The following is a 23,585-nucleotide window of genomic DNA, read 5'->3' on the forward strand; positions in this document are numbered from 1 at the left end:
TCCTACTATTAACCATAGGTCCCCAAAATGGGAGGAAACCCTTGAAAAAGTCTCCTGCCTCTTGACCGGCAGTATCCTCTTCGCTAATTATGCCTCTCTCAACTCTAGTTTTGTGATAATCTGCATCTACAGTAAACGTCGGAGGCAACAAGTTTGCGATAAAACATGAGCCCATGAAGTCAGAGGGCAACCATGCATACGCACGATCATGACAAATAAAGTATGTACCCTTGGCAGCCAAAAACACAGGGGACGAGACCATTGGCAAAATATAGTTTTCAGTGCAAGCACTCTCTCCAAGTCGGGCTTTTGATCTACGGCCGCGACCTATTAAACAAAAATTGCCAGTGTGGGGTACGACCCATATCGGAGGCGAGCTTTTAAGCTGTTTTTCACCAGTGAACACACTATATTCACCTCTACTTAGGACCCTATAGGCTTGTACCTCTTCTTCAGGGATAAGCGAGGGATCATAGATATCGCTATCTAAATCCTCTATTGCTATAGACAAAGATTTTTGGTACGAGGTAGGACCAGAGTAGGGGGAACGTGGTTCTCGAATGGGTGGAAACCCAGTGCGCTTTGAAACATTGTTTGAAATGCTCGAGCAGACCCTTGGGAGCTATACGGTAACACCAGATATGGAATTCCCTTATCCGTAGTATGTGGCATCAACCCACACACCCAACAATTAGTAGTGTTAACCACTAACTGATGCTGATGAAGGAGCTGAATAAAGGAATTGTTGCGGAATTCTGCACGTCTAGCCTGCTCGTGTTCAGGTAAAATGTGAAAAGAATGAGGAGAATCAGTGGAGATGAGTTTAAGGTTAGGGGTAGGAGTAGGTATAGTAGAAGGTAAGAAGTAAGACATTGTGTAATATACTACACCCGCCAATAACACGGAAACAGTCACAAACAGTACGAATATTTGGAACACAAAACATTTGGTACGACTGAGTTGCTGCAGCTTGAATCTTTGTGCTTGAGCTCTTTCCAAGTCCATCAGCTTCGAAAATGCCATTCCCTATGACCGTCCGCAACGTTTCTTGACGCACTTCGTTCTGTGTAGCAATAGTCAATTCCTAGGAGTTCCCAGGAACCGACGGTCTTTAACCTAGCGTCAAGACCTACTAACCAGGAGGAAGTACACGCACGGCCCTACGGCCTTTATTTCACAATTATATATATATATATGAAAACAATGTCTCTCAGCTGTGGAAACAAAAAGTGTAAGGAACGAAGCTCAATAAATATGTACAAAATAATTACAATAGTATGAGTGTTCAAACTGATCATGGAAAACGGGATAATGCACTTGTCAAGGGACAGAACGGGTTTTTTTATTAGTCTTTAGTGCTGGATCTCAAAAAATATCGGGTTTTCCCAGGACGTGTCTGTTCGTTAAATAAAAGATCCGTCGAAGGGACAACGCCCTGTTGATCAGCTGAATGTTTTGGTCTTGAGTCTTCTGATGACAAGTGTTCAACAATGCCTTTTTGCTGCACTGAGGATTCTCCGATAGGTTGTGCGTCGCTGAAAGGTACAAACGCTGGCAATCCTTCGGTTTCAGTTGATGCAATGCCTTTCCTCACCCACGAGTCTGCTGGCAACGGGATGGGGACTTTCTTGGTATGGGTGGCATGCACCCAATTTTTCCGCCCCTCGAGACGAACTGCAGTTCTCGTGGCAAGGAGGACCTGATAGGGTCCAGTGAACCTGGGATCCAAATTGTTCTTGCGCGAAAAATTGCGCGTTACCACCCAATCTCCGGGCTGGAGCTGGTGGCCTGGACCCTCCGTCTGCGTCGGCAATGCTTCGTGAACCTGTTGGTGAATTAACCTCAGTTTAGCAGTCAAGTCATAAAGATAATCGATCAACATTGGATACTCAAGATCACAAAAGGCACTCGGTCTTGGGACCCCCCAAACATTGGCAGGACGACCGAACACTATTTCATAGGGACTGAGCCCTACTCGGGAGTGTACAGTTGCCCTTGTTGACAGTAATGCTAAGGGTAAAGCGTCAGGCCACGAAAGACCTGTCGTAGCCTGAATCTTTGCTAGTTTTAGTTTAAGGGTGCCATTGTACCCTTCAACCAAACCAGCTGACTGAGGATGATTGGCACTATGGAATTTCTGATTAATTCCAAGGCCCTTGCACACACTCTTCATCACACTCCCCACAAACTCACTTCCGTTGTCTGACCACACAATTCTAGGCATTCCGTAGCGGGAAAAATACTCTTTGAGTAAAATTTTTGCCGTGGATAAAGCCGTATTATCCTTAAGGGGGTAGGCCTCAATCCACCTAGAAAATGCACACACCACAACCAGCACATACTTCAAATTATTACATCTCTCCATGTGGATAAAGTCCAACTGGATAACTTCGAAAGGGTACGCAGGAGGGGCAAAATGGCCAGGTGGAGTGGGAGTGCCCTTACCAGGATTGTGCATCAAACACACCATACAATTCTTAACCAAGCGTTCAGCACATTTCGTAATACCATCATTCTTCCACACAGGAAACAGCAATTTACAGATACCTTTCGCGCTAATATGTGCTAACCCATGTGCCATAGTCACAATAGCCAGCACATACGCATCAGGCAACATCCATCTTTTCTGTTCTGATAAGTCAGTCCAACAACCATTCGCATCCAACTTTCCCGTACTTTCTTTCCACTTCGTCTTTTCAGTCTCGGTGGCCTCATTCTGAATTGCTTTCACACTCTCGATAGTGTTCTCACACATACTTGATTCTGCAGGCCACCTAACCGAACTCGTCACATACATTCGAGTGCTAAGGTTCCGGGCAGTCTCCTTAGCAGTCTCATCCGCAAACGCATTTCCACGACCCACATCGTCCGTTACTTTCTGATGTGCGCTACATTTGATTATGGCCACCTGTTTAGGCAATGTGAGTGCATCTAAAAGATCATTTACAAGCTGTCCATGTTGAATCTTCGTACCATGTGACGTAAGGAATCCTCTCTCTCTCCACAATCGTCCAAAACTATGTGCCACACCAAACGCATACTGGCTATCTGTAAACACATTCACCCGTTTATCTTTAGACAACACACACGCTCTCGTCAAAGCAATTAACTCAGCAGCCTGAGCCGAATTCTGACTTAACCTTGCGCTTTCCACAATCGTTCTCAATGTAACTACAGCATATGCAGTTGTCACATCACCATTCGGTAACTTGAAACAAGAACCATCCACATACAAAGTACCATCGGGATCTGTTAATGGAGTATCTTTTAGGTCAATGCGACCCTTAGTTTCCTCTTCAGTTTTGAGATAGCAGTCATGTACTGCTTCATCACTTGATTCTGTGTCGATCGGCAGCAATGTTGCTGGATTCAACACATTACACCGTTTTATCCGTATATGACTGGCCAGCAACGTCAACTCATATCCAGACAATCTTGCACTTGTCAGATGTTGAGTTTTCGTTCGGTTCAATAGAGTGTCGACTGCATGCGGAACCATTACCGTGAGCATATTATCCATGACTAGACCTGCGGACTGTCGAATGGACGCCGCAGCTGCCGCTGTTGCCCTTAAGCAACTTGGCAAGGCTCTTGCTACTGGGTCAAAAGTCGAAGAAAAATAGGCACATGGGCGTTGCTTACCACCAAAAGGTTGTGTCAAAACACTCAACGCGCAACCATCCCTCTCGTGAACGTATAGTGTAAATGGCTTACTGTAGTCAGGAGTGCCCAACACAGGAGCCGAACACAACGCATCACGCAATTCAGAAAAACTTTTCTGACATTCTTCAGACCAAGGTACTGGGGATGAAACGTCTTTGCATGTAAGGGCTATCAATGGTTTCGCCAACAATGAAAAATTTGGAATCCATTGTCTGCAGTAGGACGTAATACCTAAAAAGGCACGAACATCTCTTTGGGTTTTTGGCACAGTCATTCGGGAAATCGCTGCAATTCTCTCTGGGGTCAACCTTCTCCCTTCTTTTGACAATAAGTGACCTAGATAGGTAACTTCTTGACAACAGTACTGTAGCTTTGAAGGCGATACCTTGTGGTGTAAGTCATGTAGATAGTACAACAATGATACTGTAGCCGTTTTGCAAATAGCTTCTGTATCAGCTGCCACTAAAAGATCGTCAACGTATTGAATCAAAGCTGCACCTTTAGGCAATACAAAGGCATCAAGCTGACCTTTAAGTGCTTGGCTGTAGATTGACGGACTCTCACAGTAGCCCTGTGGAGCGCGTTTTAGCCTAAAACTGCGACCTCCTAATGAAAATCCGAATAGGTCTCTGCTTTCCTCTGCAATCGGGATGCTAAAGAAAGCATTTTTTAAATCGATCACTGTGAACCAGGAGGCAGATGCCGGAATCATTGTTAATAAAGCCGTAATGTCAGGGACCACAGGAAATTGCGGAACCACTATTTTGTTTACCTCTCTCAAATCTATAACAAAACGATACACAGGAGGTTTAGTTGGGTCAGTTCGTTTCAGAATTGGTAATACAGGGCTATTGCACACGTTTCCACGAGTTTCTTCAACAACACCCTTTCCAATGAGATCATGAATGATTGCTAACAGTGCTCGTTCGCCCTCCAGAGAAATACGATATTGAGGTAAACGCGGTAATCGCGCATTTTGTTTCAATTGAATCACATAGGGTGGAATGTCTAACAGGCCCACGTCATTGGGACCTGTGGCCCATAGAGACGCAGGGAGGGAACTCAATTCCGGTGGGAATTTATCAACCGATAAATACATGGGAGAGATCACTCTCCGTCCCAATGTAAGTTCCACTCCTTCGGGGGAACAATACAATGTTGCATATAATCGTTTCAACAAATCCAGGCCCAAAAGATTTTCACCACAACCTGTAGATAGAATCAGTGGAGCGGTTAGCTCACGAGGTCCAATCATAAGAGGCAAAGGATTAGAGACTGGGTTACTAACAGGGGCGCCAGAGAATCCAACGGAAACATTTGTTAAGCCAGACAAAGGTGCGCCAGGGAGTTTTGAATGCATGATGGAACTTTTCGTCGCACCAGTGTCTAACAGAAAAGGCTCAACTACACCCGATGTAGCCACTGCAACGTAAGGCCCACTCTGATCGACCGGAACTGACACTACTCCCTCTCTTTGTCGTTGGCTGTCCTAGTAATGGTCATTTACAACAGTCTCGTGCTCTACGTAATAATCATCCACATTATACTGTGCAGATCGAACTGACCCCGCATTTCGCTGGTCAAAGTAATTATTTGCATCTGATTGATTTTGATAACGATCACTCTGATTGTGGAATGAACCACGACCTCTACCACGTGGTGCCTGTTGAGGACCACCACCACGGTTTCCACGTGTCGACACACCATTCAGGCGGTCCCGTAAAGCAAGACAATCATATTTTAGGTGTCCCTCTTTCCTACAATATGCGCACTGATTATACCCAAGTGAAGATCTATAATCAAAGTTGTCAGAGCGCGGCTGTGTCCTATCGGGCTGTGCTCGCGGCCGATACTGCTGTTGTGCATCATTTTGGTTTGATCGTGGAGGGTATGCTTGCTGCAACAAAACCTTCGTTTTGAGCTCCTTAGTTTTCTTTTCTACACGATCACTTTCTTCCTTTTCCCTATTCTCATAATACTGGGCCGTTGCTAGTATTTGCGCAGGGGTTGAAACTGCCCACGCACTTTCTGAATTCTTTAGTTTGTTGCTTAGTTCAGGCAACAAATTCGACACGAATTTGTCAACGAATAACCGCTGGCCTCCCTCAGCGCCCATGTCCTGGCCGCTGTGGTCGACAAACGCTTCCTCAAACCTTGTAAAGAAATCTGAGACACTCTCGTCTTTCTTTTGCTTACAAGCTGATAACTTATCCCAGTTCACCTTCATCGCTGGCATGAGAGTTTTCATGAGCGTAATGATTCTCTGAGGCAAATCCAAAATCAACTGTTCAGGTTTAGCCCCACCGACTTGTAATGCATCAGCTGCTAGCAGTGCAGCCCAATCACCCCCTAATTCAACTGCGTGATCGGCTTGACGAATTTTAGCCCAAACTGGTTGCGGTACAACATTGCCAAACAACATGTCGATGTCGGCAATATTCATAATAGAAGCTTCTATCAGTTGTGACAACTCCTTATAATAACCGGCCGGATTTTTACGCGGATCGGGTAAGGATTGCTTCACTTGCAAAACTTCCGATCGTTTCCATGGAAGATGTATCCACACCCTTCGAAAATGCGGTAAAACCGCAGGGTTAGCTTGCGGATCTCCAGGCACCCACAGTGGCGGGACTTCTCTCATGGGATACTGACCAGGAACCGCTTTCCAGTTCTCAGTGGTATCATCTAATGTCACCCGAGAATGTGCTGTGGATCTGAATGCTAATAAGCGTTCCACTGCACGTCGTACATCGTCTCCTATAATCATACCGTTCGAAAAGTGACTTTGAAGTTCAATTATGTCGGACGGTACATCATCTACATCATTATTGTACCACTCTTCTCTCAAAAAGTTACACATTTCCTCAAATACGAATCTCTGCGTAGGCTCATTAAACTGAGAAAATGTATCAAAGACTACACGCGGAGTGTAATTAGCAGGATGTCTTATCCACCTATGTGCCATTGTTACTAACGTCTCTTTCTCCCTACCACTAGGGATCTGACTCCGTCTCTGAGGAGTTTCAGATGAATCAGACGAAAATAATGGACCAGAAAGAGGTGAATAAAAAGTAGCAACAGAGTTAGGAACACGCTTACGAACAGAAGGAGAAAGAAAAACAGGGGCAACAACACTGGAGGTGAAGGAAGGCATAGTAGGAACGGACAAGATAGTCGGAGTAGCAGAAACAACAGTCTGCGAAGGTACAGGAGCAGTAGGAACAAGAACAGGTGGTGGAACAAACGTAGGGTTAACAGCAGGCTGGCCCGCAGCCGCTGGAGCAACAAGAGGAACAACAGGAGGAGCTATAGGAGGAGCTACAGGAGCAGTAGCACCCTGTACATAAGGAGGTGGTGATTTCATCAAGTATGATAACAAAGAATCCTCCTTCAAATCTTCTTCTTTCTTTTCTAGATTATTCGGTAAAACTGGGTAACATTTATCTATTTTCATGTGATGCAATCTAGTAGCGATTTCCATGTCTTTTTCTTCTTTGTCTTGTCTACATTCTTTTATAGCTTGCATTACAGGAACGAACTCTTGTTTTTGATTCTTTTTAAGTTGTTTGATTTCTTTCTGCTTGGCCTCTTTACGCCAAATCCGAAAGGAATCAAACATAGCTGGCCTAGCTTTCTTTAAAAATAATTTAGCCTCAAGATTATCTAAAATCGAAAGTTCAAAAGTTCCATGTGGCGGCCATCTAAGGTCACCGTCTTTCTTTGTATAGCGGATCCAGTAATCATTATATATTATAGGACCCACCCCATGTCGACTATAAAGATCATGTATCGGAGTTCCAACTGGAGGTATCGGACATGAGTCCTCCAACCGGGAATCCATTGCGCAACATTTGAAAATACGAAACAAATCACTATGGCTAGGCATCGTGCACACTAACCTAGTATCAAACTTCAAGGATTACCGAAGCAATAAAACCTCGTGTAAGTCAAAACCCTCGGTTTTTGGCAATTGCAACTGTCAAATAATACTAAGGACCAATACTAAGAACCACAAATGCAATGGAACCATGCAACACAACAAAGCCTTAAGGCTATTACAAAGCTCGGAGAGCTAACCACAAAGCCTGAGGAGGCTATTACAAAGCTCAGTGAGCTATTACCACAAAGCCTTAAAGGCTAACCACAAAGCTTTCAAAAAGCTAGAACAACCACTAAGGACTGGGAGCGACCCACAAATACTTAACTCAGAACTTCAATGGCGTCACCAGGAAGGCCCGTCTATCGTCTCGCTTGTACATAAGGTCTACGCCGGGCGTCGAAGACAGGTCGACAGTCAGGGCATCGGTCCGTTGCAGCCGTCAGGAGGCGGGAATCTTCGCAGGGAAAAACTTCGGGCCACTTATTTCGACAACAGGATCGATGAAGCGGGGTGCACCTTCCCTCGGAGATTTCACACGAAGTTCCTCACGATCATCAGGCTTTGGACCGGACCGGTACCGCTGAAGTCGCCCCACGTTGGGCGCCAACTGAAGGACTGGACTTTCTAACAGTACCAGCGGTGCCAGGGAACAACACCTATAACCTTCATGGGATACCTGTTTCGGCGCACAAACTACAGAGACACGGGACACTTCCTTCGGCGTCAAAGATTCAAGGTTTATTTACTGCAGGGAACACAGAAGTCACAACAAGTACAACACGTGCAACTTGGGGAGACTGCTTCAAATTGGTTCTGTGGATCGCTCCTTTTATACAAAATTAACTCATAGGACAACATGGTACACAAAAGTTTACAACCTGGTTCCCATAATTATCCCTCAGAGGGGTCGCTTTGGTCACTTTGGTACACATAAGGTCCGGAACATAAGTGCGGAAACATTTGGCGGTTCCCAACTGTAAAAACCCATCTTCCCAACATTAGTGAATTCCAATCGGCAGTAAAACAGATCGAAATAGGGACAAAGCCAGGTGCAGAGGAAGATGGAGACAGTGGGAGATCGAAAAGGGTGTAAAAAGGGGAGGTATCGGGAAACACGAGATACAGGCATCAAAGGGACGTGCCTAATGAGATGCACGGCTGAGACAATAAACCGGCCCGGCAAGATGAGCCTCGAGCGGGGCCATTTGCCTTACAGTATCATCCCCCTCATCGTAAAAGATATTTACAAAGAACATGTGTCTTCCACAAATATCTTGAGAGTCCCAGGGTAACGAAGCGGACAGTGTCCGTTCGCTGGCTACTTGAGGGCAAGAGACAAAATGGATGCCGTATCTAAGATGGAACCCGTGGGTACAGATGAAAAACCCACATATCAAACGAACGGTTTAAGTTATCACAGTGAAACTGCGCACACTTACTAAACTCGTCATTTGCGGTTCTTAGATATCAGACTCGACCATATTCGTGTGAGTCGAAAACATCATTTACAATTTTCACGGAACCTCAGCAGTCAACACCATCCAGCGAGACTCTGCAGATTGCCCGGTACCGATCAAATGAGAGGCCTAAGTCCTCTTCTTCCCACTCAATGTCCTCTGGACACTCGGGGAAGAGACGTAAGAAGAGGAGGATCCCTAAGTGGACTTCACCTTGGCTGGCGTCCGTCATCTAGAAAGATAAGAAGCACCAGCGCTCTAGGCACGGTTCCTTGGAGCCAGAGTCAACTTCAGTGCCTCCCTCTCTTCCTGGGAGCCAGAGTGACTCCAGCTCAAATAAAATAATTTTACCATGCCATGCACTGGGTATTCGAGTGGAACGACCCTGCTGGTGAGCCCTCGGGGGGCCCCCGTAGTCGGAATGGGCCCCATCGGGTTAGATACCGTCTGGCCTGGGCACGGCACTGGAGGGACCTCAAGGATCCGATCCCGGATCCGGGTCGACACTCGTGCCAACGTGACCACCTCCGGTGTCGGACCAGAACTCTGCCGCCATTGCCAGCTCCATCCTCATTCCCGATGACATGGAGCCGTAACGGCGTCGCTCGACTCTGATTCCAACAGCGATTGAACCCAGGGGTTCTGTGTTGTTGCCTGAACACCATAAGGATGTGCTAGGCTCGGGAGAGGAATGGGAGGGATCTATAGACTCTCTCGAACCCCAGGAAGTCTCTAAGGAGAACCTGTACAGGTATGGGGAACTTGGGGAGGCCAGCAGACTAAACACTTTTCCAGATACTGGCATGCTTTCGCCGCCAACAGTGGCTATGGAGAAGGGGGCATCCTATGCCGTGGTGGTGAAGAGGGCAGCTGAGGTCCTTGGACTAGAGCTGCCTTCAGTGCTGGTCAGGACTAATCTCCTGACCGAGGGGCTTCAACCATGGGCTTCCACCTCTGAACCCCTTTTGCCCTTTAATGAGGCACTTACAGCCGTCTTTCTAGGCACGTGGTCCAAGCCTAGAAAAGGGGCTACAGTGAATAGACGATTGCAGTCCCTTCTAATGGCACTCTCCTCCTTGTGCACAACAGATTCCTCTGCCTGCAGAACACAAAGAACATATACTCATGAATTTAGCCACACATATACTGACGAGGGAGCAATGTGCACTCTAGTGCATTGACTGGTGCGTGTTTAAATTACCTTGTTGCAGTAGCGGGATCTCAAGGTTTTTTTTGCCAAAACAGAAAAAATCGGCTTGTCTCAATCTTTGCATTTTAATGACAGGCAGGTATTAATCCACAAAATAAGACTACCGGCTAATTCTAGGCTAAGTGTGGCAAAACATAGGTCACCATCTTGATGCAGCGGGGGCAGCCCCGACACCCACCGATCATGCATGCAACCTGGGAATCATCCTCGACTCAACGCTCTCAATGACCAAGCAAGTTAATGCCGTCTCCTCCTCCTGCTTCAACACCCTCCGCATGCTCCGCAAGATCTACAGATGGATCCCGACAGATACAAGAAAGACAGTCACCCAGGCCCTCGTCAGCAGCAGACTCTATTACGGAAATGCCCTCTACGCGGGAGCCCTGACCAAGCTCATCAAACGACTACAATGCATCCAAAACACCTCCGCACGACTGATCCTCGACGTACCATGACACGGCCACATCACCACCCACTTGAGAAACCTGCACTGGTTCCCCGTCAACAAGAGGATATCCTTTAAGCTCCTCACCCACGCACACAAAGCACTCCCCAAGACCGGCCCAGCCTACCTCAACAGACGGCTCTCCTCCTACACCCCCAACCGCCAGCTACGCTCCGCCGACCTCTAACTCGCCACCGTCCCGCGCATCCAAAGAACAACCACCAGCGGGAGATCCTTCTCCCACCTCGCCACCAAGACATGGAACACCCTCCCACTGAGCCTACGACAGACCCAAGACCTGCTGACCTTCAGGAGGATACTCAAGATCTGGCTGTTGGATCAGTAGCGGCCCCCCTCCCCAGCGCCTTGAGACCCCCGCGGGTATGTAGTGCGCATTACAAATGATTGATTGATGTCCCTAAAGTACCGCAAGACGACATCTACCCCTCTAGACCTTCCCCTCCAGAAGATACTATGGGTTTCAACCAGTTCGTTCATAGAGCTGCACAATACCACAGGGTTAATTTACACACAGACCCTGTGGAAGAGGATTTTTTAATGGACACTTTTGATATTTCACAAAAGTCCACCTCCATTATACCTATGCTCAAAGGAGTAATTAAACATGCACCAGACGTGTTTAAAGATCCAGTTAGGGCTAGGGTTATTAACCCCAGGATAGAGAAGAAATATAAAGCCGGTCCAGCAGACCTAACATACATTAAGGGCCACATACCGAGGACTCCTTAGTAGTATCCAACGCCAGAAAAAGGGCTAACTCGCAAACCTATGGGGACGCTCCACCTCCCGACAAAGAGTTCAAACTCTTAGATGCTTCTGGCAAACGCACAGCGTCCCAAGCAGCTAACATATGGCGTATCGCCAACAGTCAAGCTCTGTTAGCCAGGTACGATATAGCATACTATAATGAGCTAGAAACTCTATTGCAACACCGTCCGGACAAATATAAAACCAAGGCCAACAACCTCATACAGGAGGGTAAGCTTATTACCAACACTTCCATTCGTTGCGCTCTAGATGTAGCAGACACCGCCTCCAGAGCTATCAATACGAGCGTCCTTCTGCGTAGACATGCTTGGCTACGCATTTCAGGCTTTAAACCTGAAGTTTAAACTTCCATCCTTAACCAACCATTTGACGAAAAACACTTGTTCGGACCTGCAGTGGATTCATCTCTGGAAAAGATGAAAAAAGATACTGACGCAGCTAAATCAATGGGAGCCTTGCAATCGCAAGCTCCCAGACGTTCTTTTCATCGCTCCTTTTACAAAGGCACCTCCAGAGGCTACTCCTCTGACAACCCCTCCACCTCTTACAAGGCTCCCACCCAAACCACATTTACCAGAGGTTATCAAAGAGGAGGGTACAGAGGCAATAACAACAAAGGTAGAGGCAAGACCAATAATACCCGCTCTGCCTCCACCCCTACCCAATGACTTCCCTCCCCTCCGACATTTCCACTCCGGTCGGGGGAAGATTGCTACAGTTCCTCCCTGTCTGGAACATCACCACATACAGGTGGGTGAGAAATTGTTCAAACATGTTACTGTCTAAAACTCACCTCTACCCACCCAAACATACCACCCAGGCAGCGCCCAATGTCACTGGAACATTTATCACTACTAAAACAGGAGGTAATCTCCCTCGTGCAAAAGCATGCAATAGAACCAGTCCCCCTTCAACAGCAAAACACAGGGGTTTACTCCCTGTATTTCCTCATCCCATAACAGGACGGATCTCTAAGACCTATCCCTAGACCTCAGACCCCTAAATCTATACATATACTGAGACCATTTTCACATGGTCACGCTTCAACAAGTCCTTCCCCTTCTCTCACAAGGCGACTTGCTTGCCACTTTAGATCTCAAGGACGCCTACTTCCATATTCCCATTCACACCGCTCACAGGAAATATCTACGGTTTGTAGTGGATGATCAGCATTACCAATTCAAGGTACTCCCATTCGGAGTCACCACAGCGCCCAGAGTGTTCACCAAATGTCTGGCGGTGGTTGCAGCTCACCTAGGAAGACAGCAAATTCACGTCTTCCCATACCTAGACGACTGGCTCATAAAAGCCAACTCATACAGCCTGTGTGTACATCACACTCACGCTACAATCCAACTACTACACAACTTAGGGTTTACCATAAACCTTGCAAAGTCTCACCTACAACCGTCCCACATATAACAATACTTGGGTGCCACAATAAACACTTCAAAGGCACCTGCATATCCCAGTCCTCCAAGGATAGCAAGCATGCAAAGCCTCATAACCACATTTCAACAGCAACACTCTCTCCCAGCTATAGTTTTCATGCCGTTAATAGGGATGATGGCCTCGTGCATATTTATAGTACCTCACGCAAGACTCCAGATGTGTCCTTTACAGGAATGCTTAGCACATCAGTGGAACCAGGCTCAAGGTCCGCTTACAGATCTGGTGTTGGTGGACGGCTGCACACTTCGTTCTCTACAATGGTGGAACACCCAAAACCTTTCCAAGGGACGAGCGTTCTTCAAACCCGTCCCACAGATTGTACTAACAGCGGAGGCATCGCTCTCCGGCTGGGGAGCTCATCTATTACATCACACCATACAGGGCAAGTGGACCCCTCAACAAAGGTTACTCCAGATCAATCACCTGGCGTTACTAGCCATATTTCTGGCATTAAAGTCAGTCAAGAAACAAATATCAGGCAAAGCTGTCCTAGTCCACACTGACAATATGACTGCAATGTACAATATACAGAAACAAGGCGGGACACACTCCCTACAGCTCTCCCAACTAGCACAAAGCATATGGAGATGGGCTATCTCCAGAACATTTTCCTCCTAGCCCAACACGTTCCAAGAGTCCAGAACAATATAGCAGATCTGTTAAGTCGTCAAACGCGACAGATTCACGAGTGGGAACTTCATCTGCAAGTTCTTCAACCATTTTTCCACATGTGGGGAGAACCAGCGATAGATCTCTTCGCCACACACAAACGCCAAGTGCCCAAGCTTCGCCGCCAGATATCCATACCCACTGACCAAAGGCAATGCGATATGGATGAATTGGTCAAGCAGATTTGCGTACACTTTTCCGCCTCTCCCACTCATTCCACTGGTGGTGTGCAAACTGCAGCAACACTCACTGACTCTCATCCTAGTTGCTCCAACATGGGCCAGACAACCCTGGTACACAACATTGCTGGAACTATCAGTAGTCCCGCACCAAAAACTACACCTCTCCCTACGCCTCTTAACCCGTTGCATTCTAATGACTAGCTAAGCTCGTCATGAGGCACGGTTGAGCTGCACTCATGACGAGCTGAGTTTGTCACGGCCGTTGGAACGTTCGCACGCGGGGCCGATTCACCTGCTGTGCTGAACGTTCGAAAAACGGGTGCGGCTGTGACGAGCTCAGCTCCCCCCCCCCCCCCCCCACCCCCACCCCACCGCACAGGAGGTGAAAAACCCCCTCAGGGAAGGGGTTAACACAGAACCATGGAGAGATCGGACACCTGGATCCAGCACAGCTGAGCCTACCTATCTGGCTCCTGAAGTCTTAGAATTTGGTTACCTAAACCTTCCCCCTGACTGTATGAACGTTATCAGAGAGACTAGACGACCCACCACACGAGCCTGCTATGCAGCCAAGTGGAAAAGATTTGCGATATCAACAACATCAATCTACTAGATGTGTCTATTCAACACATCATATGTTCTCTACTACATCTTCGGAGGTCTAATCTAGCATACACATCTATTAGGTTACACCTAGCTGCCATAGCAGCCTACTTACAGAATAGGCAGCACTTATCACTATTCAGAGTACCTGCCATCAAAGCATTTATGGAAGGTCTCAAATGAATAATTCCTCCCAGGGTAACCACCCTCACCGGGGTGGAATTTGAACATTGTTCTCACAAGACTAATGGGCCCTTAATTCGAACCTCTGCATAAATGTGAATTACAATTTCTTAATGGAAAGTAGCTTTCCTTGTAGCCATTACTTCTCTTAACCCCTCCCACGCTGGTGACGGAACCGCTCAGTTCGCCCCTCGGGTGGGCTATGCTGGTGACGGATCGGTTCTGTCACTGCGCGGCGCGTTCTATTGAGCGAGCGGGGCCGTGACGGAACCGCTCCGTCACAAGCACAGCCCACCCGAGGGGCGTGACTGAGCGGTTCCGTCACCAGCGTCGGAGCGCCGCGCACTGCCACCCCCCCACCCCCTTAGCGCTGCGGCGGAATTGCCGCCGCAGCGAAAGGGTTAAAAGAGTCTGTGCGCTACAAGCACTCACTATTCAAGAACCATTTTTACAACTCCATCATAACAAAGTGGTTCTCAAAACCAATCCAAAATTCCTCCCTAAGGTTATTTCTCCCTTTCACCTCAATCAGTCTGTGGAGTTGCCAGTCTTTTTTCTCAACCACAAACAGTTGCAGAAAGAGCTCTTCATACTCTAGATGTAAAAAGAGCACTCCTTTATTACGTTGAAAGAACAAAACCTTTTCGTAAAACAAAATAACTTTTCGTGTCTTTCTCACCACCAAATAAAGGCAACCCCATATCAAAATCTGGAATTGCAAGGTGGATTGTTAAATGCATACGAATTTGCTATCACAAGGCAAAACGTACATTATCTATTCCTCCTAAAGCCCACTCTACCCGCAAGATAGGGGCTTCAATGGCGTTTCTAGGGAACATTCCCTCAGATGACATCTGCAAAGCAGCTACATGGTCTACACTGCACACATTCACAAAGCACGATTGTGTAGATGTGCAAACAAGACAACAAGCTACTCTAGGCCAAGCTGTACTCAAAACTCTATTTCAAACTGCTGCAACAGATACTGGTGGTCGCCGCTAAGGACGGGTACTGCTATACAATCTATGCATAGTGTGTGATCTGCAGCTCATATGCCTCGAACGGAAAATGCTACTTACCAGTATGCATCTGTTCTTGGCATGTAGAGCTGAAGATTCACACACGCCCACTCACCCCCCGGCTACCTTTATCTGTTCCAGTATTATTATTTAGATACAACATAATATGCATCTTTTCTGTTTCTCACAAAACTCCATTATTTCCCTGCTGGCGAAAAACAATCTGAAGATGGAGCCGAGGCCCATGCGCACTATCATCCAAAGGAGGAGTCACTTATCTTGTGACTTCCAAAGACTTTTACAAGACAAAAACAAGTGCAAACATCCGGGGCCCAACACCAGATGGCGATCTATGCATAGTATGTGGTTCTGCAGCTCTACATGCCAAGAATAGATGCAAAATGCTCTGAAAACTGAGTTCCTACTCATCTCACCCCCGGCGAAAATTTCCACCACCCAAACATGGCTCAATAACCTAACAGCACTCAATGTCCAACCCACCATCGTGGACTCAGCGAAATCCCTAGGCATCACACGCGACACCAAGCTCAACATGCAGCAGCACGTCAGCAAAGCCACAAAAACAGCTAATTTCCAAATCAACACACTAAGGAAAATTAAACCCTTCCTCCCTGCTGATGACTTCCAAACTGCTGTACAAGCGTTAGTCATCCCTCGAATAGACTACGGAATTGTGGCCCTCAGCGGACTCCCGCTATCCACAACAGCACCCTTAAGAGCCTCCCTGAACGCTGCCGCGAGACTCATTACTGGCTCAAGAAAACATTCGCATATATCCCCAGACTTAAAGTCCCTAAAATGGCTGCCTTTTGAAGCCAGAATTCAGCTAAAAATTGCAGTTATGACACACGCGGCCGTGCACCACAATGCACCCAACTACCTCGCTCAAAAGTTATCTATATCAGGAGGTTCGAGATCCAATAGAAGCTCAAAAAATCTACTCCTGAAACCTCGTAGATTCCGGAAAGAGAAAACATACAAGCACTCCTTCTCAGGCATGGCACCCAGGATCTGGAATGCGCACCCCCCTGAAACCAGGCGTATCTCCTCCACTGCACTCTTCAAGAAAGAGGTGAAAACCATCCTTCTGGCCAAGATCTCCTGAACCTTATAGGTGCTGGATCCGAGACCCAGCATTGCATTGTTTCAATGCACACCTTGTCCTTGGGCACGATACTTCTACTTGATGGGGACACTACTACGCTACTTTCTTACTACCGACCAATATATGATACACGTTGGTTCACTGACTCACTCTCCCGATGCCCCCACTCAGTGCTCTCTCTATACTAAAACATTGGTATAAGCCTTCCACTCACCCAAGGTGTACCTGAACACCTCTGTAGTGGGATCAATGACTTGTGCCGTCTTATATTACTGGTTTACCTGATTGTATATTGATATGTTTTATGTATGTTATTATTATCCTATCATGTTGTGACTACTACACTGCTCCCACTACCTCTGTTCACTCCTACTGCCCCCACCCTGTCTTTGTGAAGCGCTCTGATATCTGTAAGGATCTTGTCCGCGCTATATAAAACTTTGAATGAATAAATAAATAAATACTGGTAAGTAGCATTTTCCTTCCTATAAATTTCACAACAGCGTTTTGATGTATTGTAGTTTTAGGCAAAAAGCATCTCCTTGGAGCTCTTTTTCAATGTTTTCAAAGTTTGCTTATGAACTAAGCTTGGGTGGGATAAGTACCTGCTTGGACAGCTAAACCTTTAATGCCCAAAGTAGATAGAAGTTGTGTTGCATAAAATGTAAAGATGTCTATACATTTCTGGCTTAGCAGTGAGAGTGGCTTATTGCCCCAAGTCTTCCCCCATGGACGGCCAAAGAGATGGCTGTGGCTCTTTAAACCTCAGTTGCCTGAGCTGCTCCAGTCCAAACGTGAGCGTGTCAGTGAAGTGCCACTTGTTCTGTAGCGGGGCTATAAACATTTCCAACAACTTAGACAATTTTCTAGGATTCTTACTGTCCTCTTCCCAGTGTTGGTGATTTATTTTAAAGTACCATTTTGTAACCAGCCAATAGGCACTAAGCTGGCAATTTATTTCAGGCAAAATCTGACGAGCACTCCTACCCCTCACCCGTCTTCCAAGCGCTGAGTCCTTATAATCTACTATTAAGTTTACTTTCTCCCGTATATTCTGCCTTTCTTTTAGCTGATCCATTGGCTAAATCTGGGATTTCACCGTGCGTTCCTGTTGCCAAGAAGCCACTGCTCCAGAAGGAGATGCATAATGAACAAGAAAAGACGGGCAAGTCATGTACTTATTTTATTTGCTTAACAGTGGTGCGTGAGTAACATTTGCGGTTATATTGGAGATAGTTTTCTCGTTGTTGAAGCCACACAAAGTGAACTAAATAGTATTCTGAAAAAGGGCAGAATTATGATAACTGCCATATTTGTCAATAAATGCAAATATCAGATTTTTTCAACAATGTACACAAACTTCTAGGATTCTTACTGTCCTCTTCTCAGTGTTGGTGATTTATTATAGAGTATCATTTTGTAACCTGCAATAGGCACTAGGCTGACAATTTATTTTAGGCAAAATCTGAAGAGCACTCCTACCCCTCCCCCGTCTACCAAGCGCTGAGTCCTTCTAATCTACTATTAAGTTTACTTTCTCCCGTATATTCTGCCTTTCTTTTAGCTGATCCGCTTGCTACACCTGGGATTTCACCGTGCGTTCCTGTTTCCAAGACGACACTGGTCCAGCAGGAGATGAATAATGAACAAGAAAAGACCGGCAAGTCATGTACAAATTTTATTTGCTTAACAGTGGTGTGTGAGCAACATTTGCTGATATATTGGAGGTAGTTTTCTCTTTTTTTTTTTTATATATATATATATTTTTTTGGGTACCAGATTTTGTCACACATAAACATTTACATCTACAGAATTATATCGTACAAAAAAACCGGAATTAAGGAGTCTATCTTGACAATATGAATCATCATTAAGTCACTATGAATCTATTGAACACTCTACAAAAAGATTTACGCCAGTTATAAAAATCACATAGAAACAATCCCCTATACACATTTACACAATAAATTGATAGAAAAATAATTAGCAAGGTCTAAAATCCCCTTCCACCCTTCCACCGTATGGCGGCAAATGCAGTCCGTCCCTCTACTTATTAGTCAAAACTGGAACCCCATATTTAATTAAATTTCTTAAGTCCTCCGATTCTTGCTGCATAGGTATATTCACTTTTCTTCACCCTTCTCATCTTCTGAACCCATTCCCGGGCGGACTGAATTGAATCCGAGCGCCATTTTTGTAAAACCAGTGACCTTGCGATTGCCATAGCTATGTACAAAAATCTAGTCACTGAAACTGAGCAAAGGAGTTCAGGATCATAACCAAACAGAATTAACCTGTCATTTGCTACCAATTGTAATTCACATTCTTTTACCAAATACTCAAATACCTCTACCCAATACACATTAATTTTTGGGCAGTGGAGCATAATATGTGACCAGTTAGCAGCAGGATAATTCAGACATCGGAAACATTGGGAGGACTGATTGGGGTACATCTTTGCAAGGGCAGCTGGAGTTCGGTACAGCAGACATTTGCTAAAAAATAACATCCTGCGCCAGTTTGCACCTCTTAAGGAAGTAAAGTTTAACCTATTGATCGTAGACCAAATATGGGGAGAAATTACACACTTCTCCTGCTCTGACCATTTCCTCAAAGCTTTAGATTCAAGATCAGTCCCCCTGATGGATGCTAAATATTTCTTCCAGTCACCTGGCTTCCTTTCAGAAGTCTTAACTAATAACTCCTCCTCCAACTGATTTTGAGCCAAAAAGGGGGTGACATTTATTTCAGCAAAATATTTAAATAAGGTGCCATAAGAGTTAATAAGAATAAAGTAATTAGTCCTTAATTGGCGCATGTCAGCTATGGACACCCAGTTACCATTCATTATACAATCAGAAATTTTAAGATAGCCAGCTGCTACCCATTTTATGGCTAAATATGTGGGTTGTCTAACACCCATCAGAGGGAGGATTTCTTCTAATGAGGAAGTGGAATTAAATACCGGAATGGAGTATTTTAAAAAAAAGCCTGCCTTCTTTTAAAAAGCCATTGCAGACTCTTGTAACGGACTAACTTTGGAGACCTAAATTAGTAGAGGAGAATGAATTTGACTGTCATGGCACATGATATTGATAAAAATATTGGAGAAAAAATGTGCTTGTGGTGGAGGCTTGAACCTTGATAAATATTGTGCAAAATACGCATCATAATAACTTTTAAGGTTGGGAAGCGCTAACCCACCCTGGTCCAAATCTTCATATAAAGTGCTGAGTGCTAGACGCGGATTCTTTTTGCCCAAATAAAGGCTGTAAACATTGACTCAACCTGAGAGAAAAAGGAACCCGATAAAGTGTATGGAATTGAGGAGAACAGAAAATTAAATAACGGCAACACCGACATTTTAATCAAAGCAACACGTCCTATTATCGACAGTGGGAGTAGGTTCCATCTAGAAAACAGGCCTTTGACCTTCTTTATCAAGGGGACAAAATTCAATTCATATAGATCCTTATTAAATTGGAAAAGAATATTCCAAGGTATCGCTTTGGGGTGGACTTAACAGAGCGCTGAATATCAGGATGTAGATTTATCGTATCGCTCCCACTCTGTATGACTTCCGTCTTGCCTTTATTTATTCGATAACCCCCTAAAGCTTCGAATTCCTCAAACAGCTTAAAAACCTTGGATTGTACCTCCACTGTTGGCTTGATTAACAGCAAGATGTCATCTGCATATAACTTTATTTTAGGTATTGCTGAAATTGCAGGACGAATATCAACACAATTTCGAATAGCTGTTGCTAGGGGTTCTATAAAAAAGCAAATAACACAGGCGATAAAGGGCACCCTTGCCTTGTGCCTCGCTTGATTTTAATAGATCCTACTATTTCAGAGTTAATAATTATATTGGCCACCGCATTCTCATATAAATTCTGAATTAAAATTATCATAGACTGTGGGATATTAAAGGAATATAAAATTGAAAATAGTGTCTCCCAGACCACAAGGTCAAAGGTCTTTTCAGCGTCAAACAATAACCCAAGAGCCGGAATTTTCTGAACCTCAAAATAGTCCAATGCTTCTGCAAGGAAGTGGGTATTGGTGGCCAGTTGTCGACCCGCCAAGAACCCATTTTGGTCCACATGGATCAACTGTGCTGCGAATTTATTGAACCTACATGATAAAAGTTTTGTAACAATTTTATAGTCTGAATTCAATAGTGTGATCGGACCATAGGAGCTAGGATCCGTCTTGTCTTTGCATTTCTTTGGGAAACTAACTATGTTACCCTGCCTAAAAGATTCAGGGACTGGGCCTCCTTCTAATAAGGAATTAATCAAGGCTAAAAAAAATCTGATATTGCCCCAAAAAAGACCTTAAAAAATTCTACTGGTAATCCATCTGGGCCACAGGCCTTGCCGTTGGCCAAGCTTTTTACAACTTCCTCCAACTCTGTCAAAGAAAAAGAACTAGCCATAGATTGGCTATCTGTTTCGGATAGAGTTGGTGATGGATTATCCTGAAGGAAGGTAGCAAGTAGATGGGCGTCGACCGTTTGAAGTTGACCGTAAATAGAATCGTAGTGGACCATCATGATATCAGCATTTATCCTTGGATCTTCTGTAGGAGCAGCTGTCAAAAGGGATTTTAATGCCTTTATTTGATTTGATGTGGCTTGCTCTTTGGCCTGCCACGCCAACAGCCTACCTGTGAAATTACTTTCCTCATATACCTTCTGTTGAGAATGTTGAAAAAAGATCTCACTTTGGATGTTATAGACCGAGCAGAGCTCACGCTTGGCCTGATCAAGAAGCTTTTTATTAGAAACAGAGGGATCTTTTTGGAATCTCTCATTAAGAGCATGGATCTTATCTTCACATTGTAGCTTCTCGAGCTTAGCTTTCTTTGACATAGCTGCATCCTTGCCTATTATCAGCCCCCGGACAAATGCTTTGAGTGCATCCCAGACTATGTGTGGAGCAGTAGACAGAATATTCAGGTTTAAGAATTGTCTAATCTCTGAATCCATCAATTTCACCCAATCCTTATCATTTAAATATTGCTTATTGAAGATCCACCGTTTCGGCAGTCTCAGACCTGCCCCCAGGTGGATTTCCAAAGTCAGCATTGCATGGTCGGAGAAGGCATTAAAAAAGAATTTTTGTTGAACCAACTCTAGCCCCTGGGAAATCAGAAAAAAAATCAATGCGGGAAGAGGAACAAAACCGTCCTGATCCACATGTGAATTTCCTATGAGACGGAAATGCTAATCGCCATGGATCATGTAGGTTCAATATAGATTCATAATTCCTCAAGATTTTAAAGGATCTTGGCTTTGTCTGCCTCTTCCCATGTACTGTAGACTCTAACCGCGGGTCCATAAAAATATTAAACCCGCCACCCCCACACAATTAAATCACCCGGGATCCTGGTCAGTGCTAGGAAGAGTTCCTCTTGGGGGTTAGTATTATCCTCCACTGGTGCGTAAAAACTCACAAAAGTGAGAGGGCAAGGTTTTGATCTAAATGAAAAGGAAGCCCAACACCACCTCCCCGATGGATCACTACCCGAGTTGATATACTCAGCTTGTAAGCTTTTATTGATAAATATAGCGGTCCCTCTGTGGGAGGCCAGAGAGGATGAAAACCCCGGTAGGCTGCCCATAGTCTGAACATAGAGAATTCAGCTATCTTTGTGGATGAAATATGGGTTTCCTGAAGGAGAATTACTCCAGGGTTTTCCTTTTTTATCCAAGCTTCAAGGGCACGCATCTTTCTCTTATTATTGAGTCCATTAACATTAAAAGATACAACCTTTAAATTTGAGGTACTAGCCATATATGAAAACTAATGACTTTCTAATGAAGAAAAGAAAAAAGTAATAGATTCTAGACAAACCACCAGCTTTATTTTTTCCCCTTTGCCAAACCCATCCCTCCCTACCCCCCAAGTGAAGGTGGATTTCCCCCCTCCACCACACCCTCCACCTTCCACTACCCCAACTCAATTTGGGTGTCATGTTGTAACACCCTGGTGATCTCAGCTCCCGCCTTCCCGGGAGTGTGGGCTACCTGTCGCCCTTGGCACCTAGTCTCAAAATACTGGCCAGCGAGCTGACTATTTAGTTATCCTGCAAAGACATACAGTCAAAAGAAGAAAACCAGAAAAAGAGAGAAAAGAAAGGAAAAAAGTTTTTCTCTAGAGCGAACCATTTTGGTGCAATCCCATAAATCCTAACAGCAGGCTAGGTGTCTATATCATCCTGGGACTTTGATTATTTTAGCCCTTATACGTTCAGGGTGATCTGAACCAGAAGCCGCTGGGCTTCATCAACATCTGTAAACATAAAAAACTTCCCCTTCAAGAGGACTCTTAGCTTAGATTGCTGGGCTATAAACGCCTGCGCCCCCTTTGCCTTAAATAATTGACAAATTCTTTCCTGCGGTGAGCCGCAGAGGCACACATGTCTGAGAAGATTCGACATTTTGTAGTCTCATTCACGGAGAACTGTCTTTGCTGAAATGTTTTTGTTAGAACTGCCTCTTTGATGCGAAAGTCTGCAAAGTTGATCAGGATCGCGCGCGGGAGTGTTGAGTTGGGAAAGGGTTGAGGTGGAACACGGGCCCTCGTAATCGTGAGGTCCCCCTGAAAGTCAGGAATGACCCTTTGTTTGATAAAGTTGTTGACCCAGCTCAAGGGTTGGGACCTTTCCAGACCCTCGGGTACCCCAATCAAGCGGAGATTGGATCTCCGAGAATGGTTTTCCAACTCCTCCAGTTTCATTTCCACTGCTTGTTTACTTTTAGTAGCAACTTTGACTTCTTTGACAATGGAGGCGAGTTGGTCGTCTAAGAGCGAAATTCTTTCCTCAGCCTCTTGGAGCTTGATTGGAAAGCTCCCCATAGTATTCTTTAATTTCTGCAGTCGTAGGCTGAGGGAGGCCAA

The 23,585-nt window shown here is 45.3% G+C and overlaps 1 protein-coding gene across 46 annotated transcripts in view; it reads left to right on the top strand.

Annotated features, from left to right (window-relative positions):
* Nucleotides 1-23,585, top strand: part of LOC144772242 (uncharacterized) — a 507,669-nt gene that overhangs the window by 325,833 nt on the left and 158,251 nt on the right. For all 46 annotated transcript variants that reach the window (XM_078656424.1, XM_078656425.1, XM_078656418.1 and 43 more), the window contains exons 16-17: nucleotides 17,748-17,843; nucleotides 18,243-18,338. In XM_078656424.1, coding sequence (XP_078512550.1) covers nucleotides 17,748-17,843; nucleotides 18,243-18,338 — 192 coding nt within the window. The remainder of the gene's footprint in view (nucleotides 1-17,747; nucleotides 17,844-18,242; nucleotides 18,339-23,585) is intronic.

This window comes from Lissotriton helveticus, chromosome 8, assembly GCF_964261635.1.
Source record: "Lissotriton helveticus chromosome 8, aLisHel1.1, whole genome shotgun sequence".
NCBI classification, from domain to species: Eukaryota; Metazoa; Chordata; class Amphibia; order Caudata; family Salamandridae; genus Lissotriton; species Lissotriton helveticus.